This window comes from Taudactylus pleione, unplaced genomic scaffold (genome assembly GCF_031769625.1).
Source record: "Taudactylus pleione unplaced genomic scaffold, aTauple2 ptg001178l, whole genome shotgun sequence".
Taxonomy (NCBI): Eukaryota; Metazoa; Chordata; class Amphibia; order Anura; family Myobatrachidae; genus Taudactylus; species Taudactylus pleione.
The window spans coordinates 256200-270029 of NW_028285579.1; the positions used below are offsets into that span (position 1 = coordinate 256200).

A 13830-nucleotide genomic window follows, 5' to 3' on the forward strand; every position below is an offset into this window, starting at 1 on the left:
TGTGTCCTTTACACCAGCCAGGGGCAGTTACATCATACACTGCACCTACTGTGTCCTGTATACCAGCCAGGGGCAGATACATCATACACTGCACCTACTGTACACTGTGCCCTGTACACCAGCCAGGGGCAGATACATCATACACTGCACCTACTGTACACTGTGCCCTGTACACCAGCCAGGGGAGGATACGTCATACACTGCACCTACTGTACACTGTGCCCTGTATACCAGCCAGGGGAGGATACATCATTCACTGCACCTACTGTACACTGTGCCCTGTACACCAGCCAGGGGAGGATACGTCATACAGTGCACCTACTGTACACTGTGCCCTGTACACCAGCCAGGGGAGGATACATCATACACTGCACCTACTGTACACTGTGCCCTGTACACCAGCCAGGGGAGGATACATCATACACTGCACCTACTGTACACTGTGCCCTGTACACCAGCCAGGGGAGGATACGTCATACACTGCACCTACTGTACACTGTGCCCTGTACACCAGCCAGGGGAGGATACGTCATACACTGCACCTACTGTACACTGTGCCCTGTACACCAGCCAGGGGCAGATACATCATACACTGCACCTACTGTACACTGTGCCCTGTACACCAGCCAGGGGAGGATACGTCATACACTGCACCTACTGTACACTGTGCCCTGTACACCAGCCAGGGGAGGATACATCATACACTGCACCTACTGTACACTGTGCCCTGTACACCAGCCAGGGGAGGATACGTCATACACTGCACCTACTGTACCCTGTGCCCTGTACACCAGCCAGGGGAGGATACGTCATACACTGCACCTACTGTACCCTGTGCCCTGTACACCAGCCAGGGGAGGATACGTCATACAGTGCACCTACTGTACACTGTGCCCTGTACACCAGCCAGGGGCAGATACATCATACACTGCACCTACTGTACACTGTGCCCTGTACACCAGCCAGGGGAGGATACATCATACACTGCACCTACTGTACACTGTGCCCTGTACACCAGCCAGGGGAGGATACATCATACACTGCACCTACTGTACACTGTGCCCTGTACACCAGCCAGGGGCAGATACATCATACCCTGCACCCACTGTGCCCTGTACACCAGCCAGGGGAGGATATGTCATACACTGCACCTACTGTACCCTGTGCCCTGTACACCAGCCAGGGGAGATACATCATACACTGCACCCACTGTACACTGTGTCCTGTACACCAGCCAGGGGCAGATACATCATACACTGCACCTACTGTACACTGTGCCCTGTACACCAGCCAGGGGAGGATACGTCATACACTGCACCTACTGTACACTGTGCCCTGTATACCAGCCAGGGGAGGATACATCATTCACTGCACCTACTGTACACTGTGCCCTGTACACCAGCCAGGGGAGGATACGTCATACAGTGCACCTACTGTACACTGTGCCCTGTACACCAGCCAGGGGAGGATACATCATACACTGCACCTACTGTACACTGTGCCCTGTACACCAGCCAGGGGAGGATACATCATACACTGCACCTACTGTACACTGTGCCCTGTACACCAGCCAGGGGAGGATACGTCATACACTGCACCTACTGTACACTGTGCCCTGTACACCAGCCAGGGGAGGATACGTCATACACTGCACCTACTGTACACTGTGCCCTGTACACCAGCCAGGGGAGGATACATCATACACTGCACCTACTGTACACTGTGCCCTGTACACCAGCCAGGGGAGGATACGTCATACACTGCACCTACTGTACCCTGTGCCCTGTACACCAGCCAGGGGAGGATACGTCATACAGTGCACCTACTGTACACTGTGCCCTGTACACCAGCCAGGGGCAGATACATCATACACTGCACCTACTGTACACTGTGCCCTGTACACCAGCCAGGGGAGGATACATCATACACTGCACCTACTGTACACTGTGCCCTGTACACCAGCCAGGGGAGGATACATCATACACTGCACCTACTGTACACTGTGCCCTGTACACCAGCCAGGGGCAGATACATCATACCCTGCACCCACTGTGCCCTGTACACCAGCCAGGGGAGGATATGTCATACACTGCACCTACTGTACCCTGTGCCCTGTACACCAGCCAGGGGAGATACATCATACACTGCACCTACTGTACACTGTGCCCTGTACACCAGCCAGGGGCAGATACATCATACACTGCACCTACTGTACACTGTGTCCTGTACACCAGCCAGGGGCAGATACATCATACACTGCACCTACTGTACACTGTGCCCTGTACACCAGCCAGGGGAGGATACATCATACACTGCACCTACTGTACCCTGTGCCCTGTACACCAGCCAGGGGAGGATACATCATACACTGCACCTACTGTACACTGTGTCCTGTACACCAGCCAGGGGCAGATACATCATACACTGCACCTACTGTACACTGTGCCCTGTACACCAGCCAGGGGAGGATACGTCATACACTGCACCTACTGTACCCTGTACACCAGCCAGGGGAGGATACGTCATACACTGCACCTACTGTACACTGTGTCCTGTACACCAGCCAGGGGCAGATACATCATACCCTGCACCCACTGTGCCCTGTACACCAGCCAGGGGCAGATACATCATACACTGCACCTACTGTACACTGTACACTGTGCCCTGTACACTAGCCAGGGGCAGATACATCATACCCTGCACCCACTGTGCCCTGTACACCAGCAAGGGGCAGATACATCATACACTGCACCTACTGTACACTGTACACTGTGCCCTGTACACCAGCCAGGGGCAGATACATCATACACTGCACCTACTGTACACTGTACACTGTGCCCTGTACACCAGCCAGGGGCAGATACATCATACACTGCACCTACTGTACACTGTACACTGTGCCCTGTACACCAGCCAGGGGCAGATACATCATACACTGCACCCACTGTACACTGTGCCCTGTACACCAGCCAGGGGAGGATACGTCATACACTGCACCCACTGTGTCCTGTACACCAGCCACGGGCAGATACATCATACCCTGCACCCACTGTACCCTGTACACCAGCCAGGGGCAGTTACATCATACACTGCACCTACTGTACACTGTGCCCTGTACACCAGCCAGGGGCAGATACATCATACCCTGCACCCACTGTGTCCTGTACACCAGCCAGGGGCAGATACATCATACACTGCACCTACTGTACACTGTGCCCTGTACACCAGCCAGGGGAGGATACGTCATACACTGCACCTACTGTACACTGTGCCCTGTACACCAGCCAGGGGCGGTTACGTCATACACTACACCCACTGTACACTGTGCCCTGTACACCAGCCAGGGGAGGATACGTCATACACTGCACCCACTGTACACTGTACGCTGTGCCCTGTACACCAGACAATGGCTTATAATATCCATGACCATATGCCTTTTACAGCTAGATGGGTAGATAGACTCAGGCGGTGTCACTGATCACTTACCGACTGTGCTGCAGGTCCATCTGGACAACGTTTCCATCTATATGCAGAGACAGCTGCAGCCTTTGGGGAAGATCCTAAAGAAGGATGAGAGAATGGGGGTCATTATTATTATTATTATTATTACCAGTTATTTATATAGCGCACACATATTCCGTAGCGCTTTTACAGAGAATATTCGGCCATTCACATCAGTCCCTGCCCCAGTGGAGCTTACAATCTATATTCCCTACCACATGCACACACACATACACACTAGGGGTAATTTTGTTAGGAGCCAATTAACCTACCAGTATATTTTTGGAGTGTGGGAGGAAACCGGAGTACCCGGAGGAAACCCACGCAAGCACAGGGAGAATATACAAACTCCACACAGTTAGGGCCGTAGTGGGTATCGAACCAACGACCTCAGTGCTGTGAGGCAGTAATGCTACCATTACACCATCTGTGCTGCCGGATCATGAGGGAGATATACACCATTCATGTGCAGAGAGTCACAGAGCACAGGGAGATATACACCATTCATGTGCAGAGAGTCACAGAGCACAGGGAGATATACACCATTCATGTACAGAGAGTCACAGAGAAGAGGGAGGTATACACCAATCATGTGCAGGAGTCACAGAGCACAGGGAGATATACACCAATCATGTGCAGAGAGTCACAGAGAAGAGGGAGGTATACACCAATCATGTGCAGAGAGTCACAGAGCACAGGGAGATATACACCAATCATGTGCAGAGAGTCACAGAGCACAGGGAGATATACACCATTCATGTGCAGAGAGTCACTGAGCAGAGGGAGATATACACCATTCATGTGCAGAGAGTCACAGAGCAGAGGGAGATATACACCATTCATGTGCAGAGAGTCACAGAGCAGAGGGAGATATACACCATTCATGTACAGAGAGTCACAGAGAAGAGGGAGGTATACACCAATCATGTGCAGGAGTCAAAGAGAAGAGGGAGATATAAACCACTCATGTGCAGAGAGTCACAGAGAAGAGGGAGCAGAGGGAGATATAAACCAATCATGTGCAGAGAGTCACAGAGAAGAGGGAGGTATACACCATTCATGTGCAGAGAGTCACAGAACAGAGGGAGATATACACCAATCATCTGCAAAGAGTCACAGAGCAGAGGGAGATATACACCAATCATGTGCAGAGAGTCACAGAGCAGAGGGAGATATACACCAATCATGTGCAGAGAGTCACAGAGCAGAGGGAGATATACACCAATCATGTGCAGAGAGTCACAGAGCAGAGGGAGATATACACCAATCATGTGCAGAGAGTCACAGAGCAGACGGAGATATACACCAATCATGTGCAGAGAGTCACAGAGCAGAGGGAGATATACACCAATCATGTGCAGAGAGTCACAGAGCAGAGGGAGATATACACCAATCATGTGCAGAGAGTCACAGAGCAGAGGGAGATATACACCAATCATGTGCAGAGAGTCACAGAGCAGAGGGAGATATACACCAATCATGTGCAGAGAGTCACAGAGCAGAGGGAGGTATACACCAATCATGTGCAGAGGAGTCACAGAGAGGAGGGATATATACACCATTCATGTGCAGAGAGTCACAGAGAAGAGGGAGGTATACACCAATCATGTGCAGAGAGTCACAGAGCAGAGGGAGATATACACCAATCATGTGCAGAGAGTAACAGAGCAGAGGGAGATATACACCAATCATGTGCAGAGAGTCACAGAGCAGAGGGAGATATACACCAATCATGTGCAGAGAGTCACAGAGCAGAGGGAGATATACACCAATCATGTGCAGAGAGTCACAGAGCAGAGGGAGATATACACCAATCATGTGCAGAGAGTCACAGAGCAGAGGGAGATATACACCATTCATGTGCAGAGAGTCACAGAGAAGAGGGAGATATACACCATTCATGTGCAGAGAGTCACAGAGAAGAGGTAGCAGAGGAAGATATACACCAATCATGTGCAGAGAGTCACAGAGCAGAGGGAGATATACACCATTCATGTGCAGAGAGTCACAGAGCAGAGGGAGATCTACACCATTCATGTGCAGAGAGTCACAGAGCAGAGGGATATATACACCATTCATGTGCAGAGAGTCACAGAGCAGAGGGAGATATACACCAATCATGTGCAGAGAGTCACAGAGCAGAGGGAGACATACACCAATCATGTGCAGAGAGTCACAGAGCAGAGGGAGATATAAACCACTCATGTGCAGAGAGTCACAGAGAAGAGGGAGCAGAGGGAGATATAAACCATTCATGTGCAGAGAGTCACAGAGCAGAGGGAGATATAAACCATTCATGTGCAGAGAGTCACAGAGCAGAGTGAGATATAAACCATTCATGTGCAGAGAGTCACATAGAAGAGGGAGCAGAGGGAGACATAAACCATTCATGTGCAGAGAGTCACAGAGCAGAGGGAGATATACACCATTCATGTGCAGAGAGTCACAGAGCAGAGGGAGATATACATCAATCATGTGCAGAGAGTCACAGAGCAGAGGGAGATATACACCAATCATGTGCAAAGAGTCACAGAGCAGAGGGAGATATACACCAATCATGTGCAGAGAGTCACAGAGCAGAGGGAGATATAAACCACTCATGTGCAGAGAGTCACAGAGAAGAGGGAGCAGAGAGAGATATACACCAATCATGTGCAGAGAGTCACATAGAAGAGGGAGCAGAGGGAGACATAGACCATTCATGTGCAGAGAGTCACAGAGAAGAGGGAGATATACACCATTCATATGCAGAGAGTCACAGAGCAGAGGGAGATATACACCATTCATGTGCAGAGAGTCACATAGAAGAGGGAGCAGAGGGAGACAAACCATTCATGTGCAGAGAGTCACAGAGCAGAGTGAGATATAAACCATTCATATGCAGAGAGTCACAGAGCAGAGGGAGATATACACCATTCATGTGCAGAGAGTCACAATATAAACCAATCATGTGCAGAGAGTCACAGAGCAGAGAGAGATATACACCATTTATGTGCAGAGTCACAGAGAAGAGGGAGCAGAGGGAGATATAAACCATTCATGTGCAGAGTCACAGAGCAGAGGGAGATATACACCATTCATGTGCAGAGAGTCACAGAGCAAAGGGAGATATAAACCAATCATGTGCAGAGTCACAGAAAAGAGGGAGATATAAACCATTCATGTGCAGAGAGTCACAGAGCAGAGGGGGGTATACACCATTCATGTACAGAGAGTCACAGAGAAGAGGGAGCAGAGGGAGATATACACCAATCATGTGCAGAGAGTCACAGAGAAGAGGGAGCAGAGGGAGATATACACCAATCATGTGCAGAGAGTCACAGAGAAGAGGGAGCAGAGTGAGATATACACCAATCATGTGCAGAGAGTTACAAAGCAGAGGGAGATATACACCAATCATGTGCAGAGAGTCACAGAGCAGAGGGAGATATACACCATTCATGTGCAGAGAGTCACAGAGCAGAGGGAGGTATACACCATTCATGTACAGAGAGTCACAGAGCAGAGGGAGATATACACCATTCATGTGCAGAGAGTAACAGAGCAGAGGGAGATATACACCATTCATGTACAGAGAGTCACAGAGATGAGGGATATATACACCATTCATGTGCAGAGAGTCACAGAGCACAGTGAGATATACACCAATCATGTGCAGAGAGTCACAGAGCAGAGGGAGATATATACCATTCATGTGCAGAGAGTCACAGAGAAGAGGGAGATATACACCATTCATGTGCAGAAAGTCAGAGCAGAGGGAGATATACACCAATCATGTGCAGAGAGTCACAGAGCAGATGGAGATATATACCATTCATGTGCAGAGAGTCACAGAGCAGAGGGAGATATACACCATTCATGTGCAGAAAGTCAGAGCAGAGGGAGATATACACCATTCATGTGCAGAGAGTCACAGAGAAGAGGGATTAGAGGGATACATAAACCACTCATGTGCAGAGAGTCACAGAGCAGAGTGAGATATAAACCATTCATATGCAGAGAGTCACAGAGCAGAGGGAGATATAAACCATTCATGTGCAGAGAGTCACAATATAAACCAATCATGTGCAGAGTCACAGAGCAGAGGGAGATATTCACCATTCATGTGCAGAGAGTCACAATATAAACCATTCATGTGCAGAGAGTCACAGAGCAGAGAGAGATATAAACCAATCATGTGCAGAGTCACAGAGCAGAGTGAGATATAAACCATTCATATGCAGAGAGTCACAGAGCAGAGGGAGATATAAACCATTCATGTGCAGAAAGTCACAGAGCAGAGGGAGATATACACCATTCATGTGCAGAGAGTCACAGAGCACAGGGAGATATACACCATTCATGTGCAGAGAGTCACAGAGAAGAGGGAGATAAACACAATTCATGTGCAGAGAGTCACAGAGCAGAGGGAGATAAAAACCATTCATGTGCAGAGAGTCACAATATAAACCAATCATGTGCAGAGTCACAGAGCAGAGAGAGATATACACCAATCATGTGCAGAGAGTCACAGAGCAGAGGGAGATATAAACCAATCATGTGCAGAGTCACAGAGAAGAGGGAGCAGAGAGAGATATAAACCATTCATGTGCAGAGAGTCACAGAGCAGAGGGAGATAAAAACCATTCATGTGCAGAGAGTCACAATATAAACCAATCATGTGCAGAGTCCCAGAGCAGAGGGAGATATACACCATTCATGTGCAGAGTCACAGAGCAGTGGGAGGTATACACCATTCATGTGCAGAGAGTCACAGAGCAGAGGGAGATATAAACCAATCATGTGCAGAGTCACAGAGAAGAGGGAGCAGAGGGAGGTATACACCATTCATGTACAGAGAGTCACAGAGAAGAGGGAGAAGAGGGAGATATACACCAATCATGTGCAGAGAGTCACAGAGCAGAGGGAGGTATACACCATTCATGTGTAGAGAGTCACAGAGAAGAGGGAGCAGAGAGAGATATACACCATTCATGTGCAGAGAGTCACAGAGAAGAGGGAGCAGAGAGAGATATACACCATTCATGTGCAGAGAGTCACAGAGCAGAGGGCGTTTCTCGGGGACATTATTATTATTAACACTCAGATAACACAAGAAGGAGTATGGACTGCCCCCATTATAATTACACCATATAGTGGCAGAAACATAAACACAAAACCTATTACATCACATAGGGGTAGATACAGCTCCCCTGTGAATATAACACAATATAGAGGTAGATATAGTCCCCACCTCATGGTAATTACTCCATATAGGGCTAGATACAGCATATCTGTGACTATTATACCATATAGGGGTAGATACAGCATGTCGGTGACTATTACACCATGTAGGTGTAGATATGTCTGTGACTATTACACCATGTAGGGGTAGATACAGCATGTCGGTGACTATTACACCATGTAGGTGTAGATATGTCTGTGACTATTACACCATGTAGGGGTAGATACAGCATGTCGGTGACTATTACACCATGTAGGGGTAGATACAGCATGTCGGTGACTATTACACCATGTACGGGTAGATACAGCATGTCGGTGAGTATTACACCATGTAGGGGTAGATACAGCATGTCGGTGACTATTACACCAAGTAGGGGTAGATACAGCATGTCGGTGACTATTACACCATGTAGGGCTAGATACAGCATGTCGGTGAGTATTACACCATGTAGGGGTAGATACAGCATGTCTGTGACTATTACACCATGTAGGGGTAGATACAGCATGTCTGTGACTATTACACCATGTAGGGGTAGATACAGCATGTCGGTGACTATTACACCATGTAGGGGTAGATACAGCATGTCGGTGACTATTACACCATGTAGGGGTAGATACAGCATGTCGGTGACTATTACACCATGTAGGGGTAGATACAGCATGTCGGTGACTATTACACCATGTAGGGGTAGATACAGCATGTCGGTGACTATTACACCATGTAGGGGTAGATACAGCATGTCGGTGACTATTACACCATGTAGGGGTAGATACAGCATGTCGGTGACTATTACACCATGTAGGGGTAGATACAGCATGTCGGTGACTATTACACCATGTAGGGGTAGATACAGCATGTCGGTGACTATTACACCATGTAGGGGTAGATACAGCATGTCGGTGACTATTACACCATGTAGGGGTAGATACAGCATGTCGGTGACTATTACACCATGTAGGGGTAGATACAGCATGTCGGTGACTATTACACCATGTAGGGGTAGATACAGCATGTCGGTGACTATTACACCATGTAGGGGTAGATACAGCATGTCGGTGACTATTACACCATGTAGGGGTAGATACAGCATGTCGGTGACTATTACACCATGTAGGGGTAGATACAGCATGTCGGTGACTATTACACCATGTAGGGATAGATATTACACCATATCACACTCTGCAGTGGGGGTCCGGCAAGGGGGGACAGGAAGGAAAAGGATGCAGCAGGACAGGCATAAAAATTCCTCTAACCCTCCCCTTCCCCTTATGACCTTTACATCTTTTAATAGAACCTTTAATCACTTCCACATAGGAGTAAGGAGGAAATGAGGAGATCCGATATTATAATATACATATTAACCCCATGTATACAGCTCAGGGCTATATAGTGCTGGGCACATGAAGGAGAGACCTGTGAGGGTTATATAGCGCTGGATACATGAAGAAGAGACCTGTGAGGGTTATATAGCGCTGGACACATGAAGAAGAGACCTGTGAGGGATATATAGTGCTGGGCACATGAAGGAGAGACCTGTGAGGGTTATATAGCGCTGGACACATGAAGAAGAGACCTGTGAGGGTTATATAGTGCTGGACACATGAAGAAGAGACATGTGAGGGTTATATAGTGCTGGACACATGAAGAAGAGACCTGTGAGGGTTATATAGTGCTGGACATATGAAGAGACCTGTGAGGGTTATATAGTGCTGGACATATGAAGAGACCTGTGAGGGTTATATAGCGCTGGACACATGAAGAAGAGACCTGTGAGGTTATATAGCGCTGGACACATGAAGAAGAGACCGGTGAGGGTTATATAGCGCTGGTCACATGAAGAAGAGACCGGTGAGGGTTATATAGCGCTGGGCACATGAAGAGACCTGTGAGGGTTATATAGCGCTGGGCACATGAAGAAGAGACCTGTGAGGGTTATATAGTGCTGGACACATGAAGAAGAGACCTGTGAGGTTTATATAGTGCTGGACACATGAAGAAGAGACCTGTGAAGTTTATATAGTGCTGGGCACATGAAGAAGAGACCTGTGAGGGTTATATAGTGATGGGCACATGAAGAAGAGACCTGTGGGGGTTATATAGTGCTGGACACATGAAGAAGAGACCTGTGAGGGTTATATAGTGCTGGACACATGATGAAGAGACCTGTGAGGGTTATATAGTGCTGGACACATGAAGAAGAGACCTGTGAGGGTTATATAGCGCTGGACACATGAAGAGACCAGTGAGGGTTATATAGCGCTGGACACATGAAGAAGAGACCTGTGAGGGTTATATAGTGCTGGGCACATGAAGAAGAGACCTGTGAGGGTAATATAGCGCTGGACACATGAAGAAGAGACCTGTGAGGGTTATATAGTGCTGGACACATGAAGAAGAGACCTGTGAGGGTTATATAGTGCTGGGTACATGAAGAAGAGACCTGTGAGGGTTATATAGTGCTGGGCACATGAAGAAGAGACCAGTGAGGGTTATATAGTGCTGGGCACATGAAGAAGAGACCTGTGAGGGTTATATAGTGCTGGGTACATGAAGAAGAGACCTGTGAGGGTTATATAGTGCTGGGCACATGAAGAAGAGACCAGTGAGGGTTATATAGTGCTGGACACATGAAGAAGAGACCTGTGAGGGTTATATAGTGCTGGACACATGATGAAGAGACCTGTGAGGGTTATATAGTGCTGGACACATGAAGAAGAGACCTGTGAGGGTTATATAGTGCTGGGCACATGAAGAAGAGACCTGTGAGGGTTATATAGTGCTGGACACATGAAGAAGAGACCTGTGAGGGTTATATAGTGCTGGGCACTGAAAGAAGAGACCTGTGAGACCATGCAGAGGACAGTCTTAGACTGCAGCCTGGTACTAAGCACTCCCGGCTAGAGTAATACATTTACATTCCCCAGACACAGGGCACTAGGGGGTAACACACCTAGCGGAGTCGCTTGGCCAAAGTATTATTAGATATACAATTACAAGGTGCCCCGCACTGACAATTTAAATGAAAGTGGTGCTGCAGCACAAGCGACTAACCCCCTCAGTGCCGTGGCATCCATCGTGACCACATGGACCGGGTCTTTAGCCACGTGGTGTAAGCTGCAAATGATACAGCGGGAAGGGAATCGTGTAGGATCTGGGTGTGTAAGTTACGTTCAGGGAGCTCCAATAATACGTTAAGCAGCTGGAGTGCACATTAAAGACCAAGAATTAAAGTGAGGGGTGGGGAACCCCTCCTCCTAGAGTCATTGTTCCAAGGTGCAGGAGGAAGGAACCCCTCCCTGTGAGGTCAGGCGATGCTGACATGTCTGTAAAGCCCCTGAGCGCTGCCAGAGGAAGTGTCTCACTGCTTCCAGGGCCCAGCAGCAGGAACGCCATGATGTAATGCCTGGCACAGAGAGGGTTAATCTGCACACCTGTCCTATTACACCTGTGTTCTGTATGTCCTGGGGGAGGAAGAGTAAGTGTAATGTAATGCCTGGGACAGAGAGGGTTAATCTGCACACCTGTCCTATTACACCTGTGCTCTGTATGTCCTGGGGGCGGAAGTGTAAGTGTGATGTAATGCCTGGCACAGAGAGGGTTAATCTGCACACCTGTCCTATTACACCTGTGCTCTGTATGTCCTGGGGGCGGAAGTGTAAGCGTGATGTAATGCCTGGTACAGAGAGGGTTAATCTGCACACCTGTCCTATTACACCTGTGTTCTGTATGTCCTGGGGGCGGAAGTGTAAGTGTGATGTAATGCCTGGCACAGAGAGGGTTAATCTGCACACCTGTCCTATTACACCTGTGCTCTGTATGTCCTGGGGGAGGAAGTGTAAGTGTGATGTAATGCCTGGCACAGAGAGGGTTAATCTGCACACCTGGTCTATTACACCTGTGCTCTGTATGTCCTGGGGGCGGAAGTGTAATGTAATGCCTGGCACAGAGAGGGTTAATCTGCACACCTGTCCTATTACACCTGTGCTCTGTATGTCCTGGGGGCGGAAGTGTAAGCGTGATGTAATGCCTGGCACAGAGAGGGTTAATCTGCAGACCTGTCCTATTACACCTGTGCTCTGTATGTCCTGGGGGCGGAATTGTAAGCGTGATGTAATGCCTGGTACAGAGAGGGTTAATCTGCACACCTGTCCTATTACACCTGTGTTCTGTATGTCCTGGGGGCGGAAGTGTAAGTGTGATGTAATGCCTGGCACAGAGAGAGTTAATCTGCACACCTGTCCTATTACACCTGTGCTCTGTATGTCCTGGGGGAGGAAGTGTAAGTGTGATGTAATGCCTGGCACAGAGAGGGTTAATCTGCACACCTGTCCTATTACACCTGTGTTCTGTATGTCCTGGGGGAGGAAGAGTAAGTGTAATGTAATGCCTGGGACAGAGAGGGTTAATCTGCACACCTGTCCTATTACACCTGTGCTCTGTATGTCCTGGGGGCGGAAGTGTAAGTGTGATGTAATGCCTGGCACAGAGAGGGTTAATCTGCACACCTGTCCTATTACACCTGTGCTCTGTATGTCCTGGGGGAGGAAGTGTAAGTGTGATGTAATGCCTGGCACAGAGAGGGTTAATCTGCACACCTGTCCTATTACACCTGTGCTCTGTATGTCCTGGGGGCAGAAGTGTAAGTGTGATGTAATGCCTGGCACAGAGAGGGTTAATCTGCACACCTGTCCTATTACACCTGTGCTCTGTATGTCCTGGGGGAGGAAGAGTAAGTGTGATGTAATGCCTGGCACAGAGAGGGTTAATCTGCACACCTGTCCTATTACACCTGTGCTCTGTATGTCCTGGGGGAGGAAGAGTAAGTGTAATGTAATGCCTGGGACAGAGAGGGTTAATCTGCACACCTGTCCTATTACACCTGTGGTCTGTATGTCCTGGGGGCAGAAGTGTAAGTGTGATGTAATGTCTGGCACAGAGAGGGTTAATCAAACACCTGTCCTATTACACCTGTGCTCTGTATGTCCTGGGGGAGGAAGTGTAAGTGTGATGTAATGCCTGGCACAGAGAGGGTTAATCTGCACACCTGTCCTATTACACCTGTGCTCTGTATGTCCTGGGGGAGGAAGTGTAAGTGTGATGTAATG

General features: G+C 48.6%; 1 protein-coding gene across 6 annotated transcripts in view; it reads right to left on the reverse strand.

Annotated features, from left to right (window-relative positions):
• LOC148453334 (disintegrin and metalloproteinase domain-containing protein 15-like) overlaps positions 1-13830 on the reverse strand; it is a 152096-nt gene that overhangs the window by 126452 nt on the left and 11814 nt on the right. For all 6 annotated transcript variants that reach the window (XM_088462267.1, XM_088462266.1, XM_088462264.1 and 3 more), the window contains exon 3: positions 3487-3560. In XM_088462267.1, the coding sequence (XP_088318393.1) occupies positions 3487-3560 (74 nt within the window). The remainder of the gene's footprint in view (positions 1-3486; positions 3561-13830) is intronic.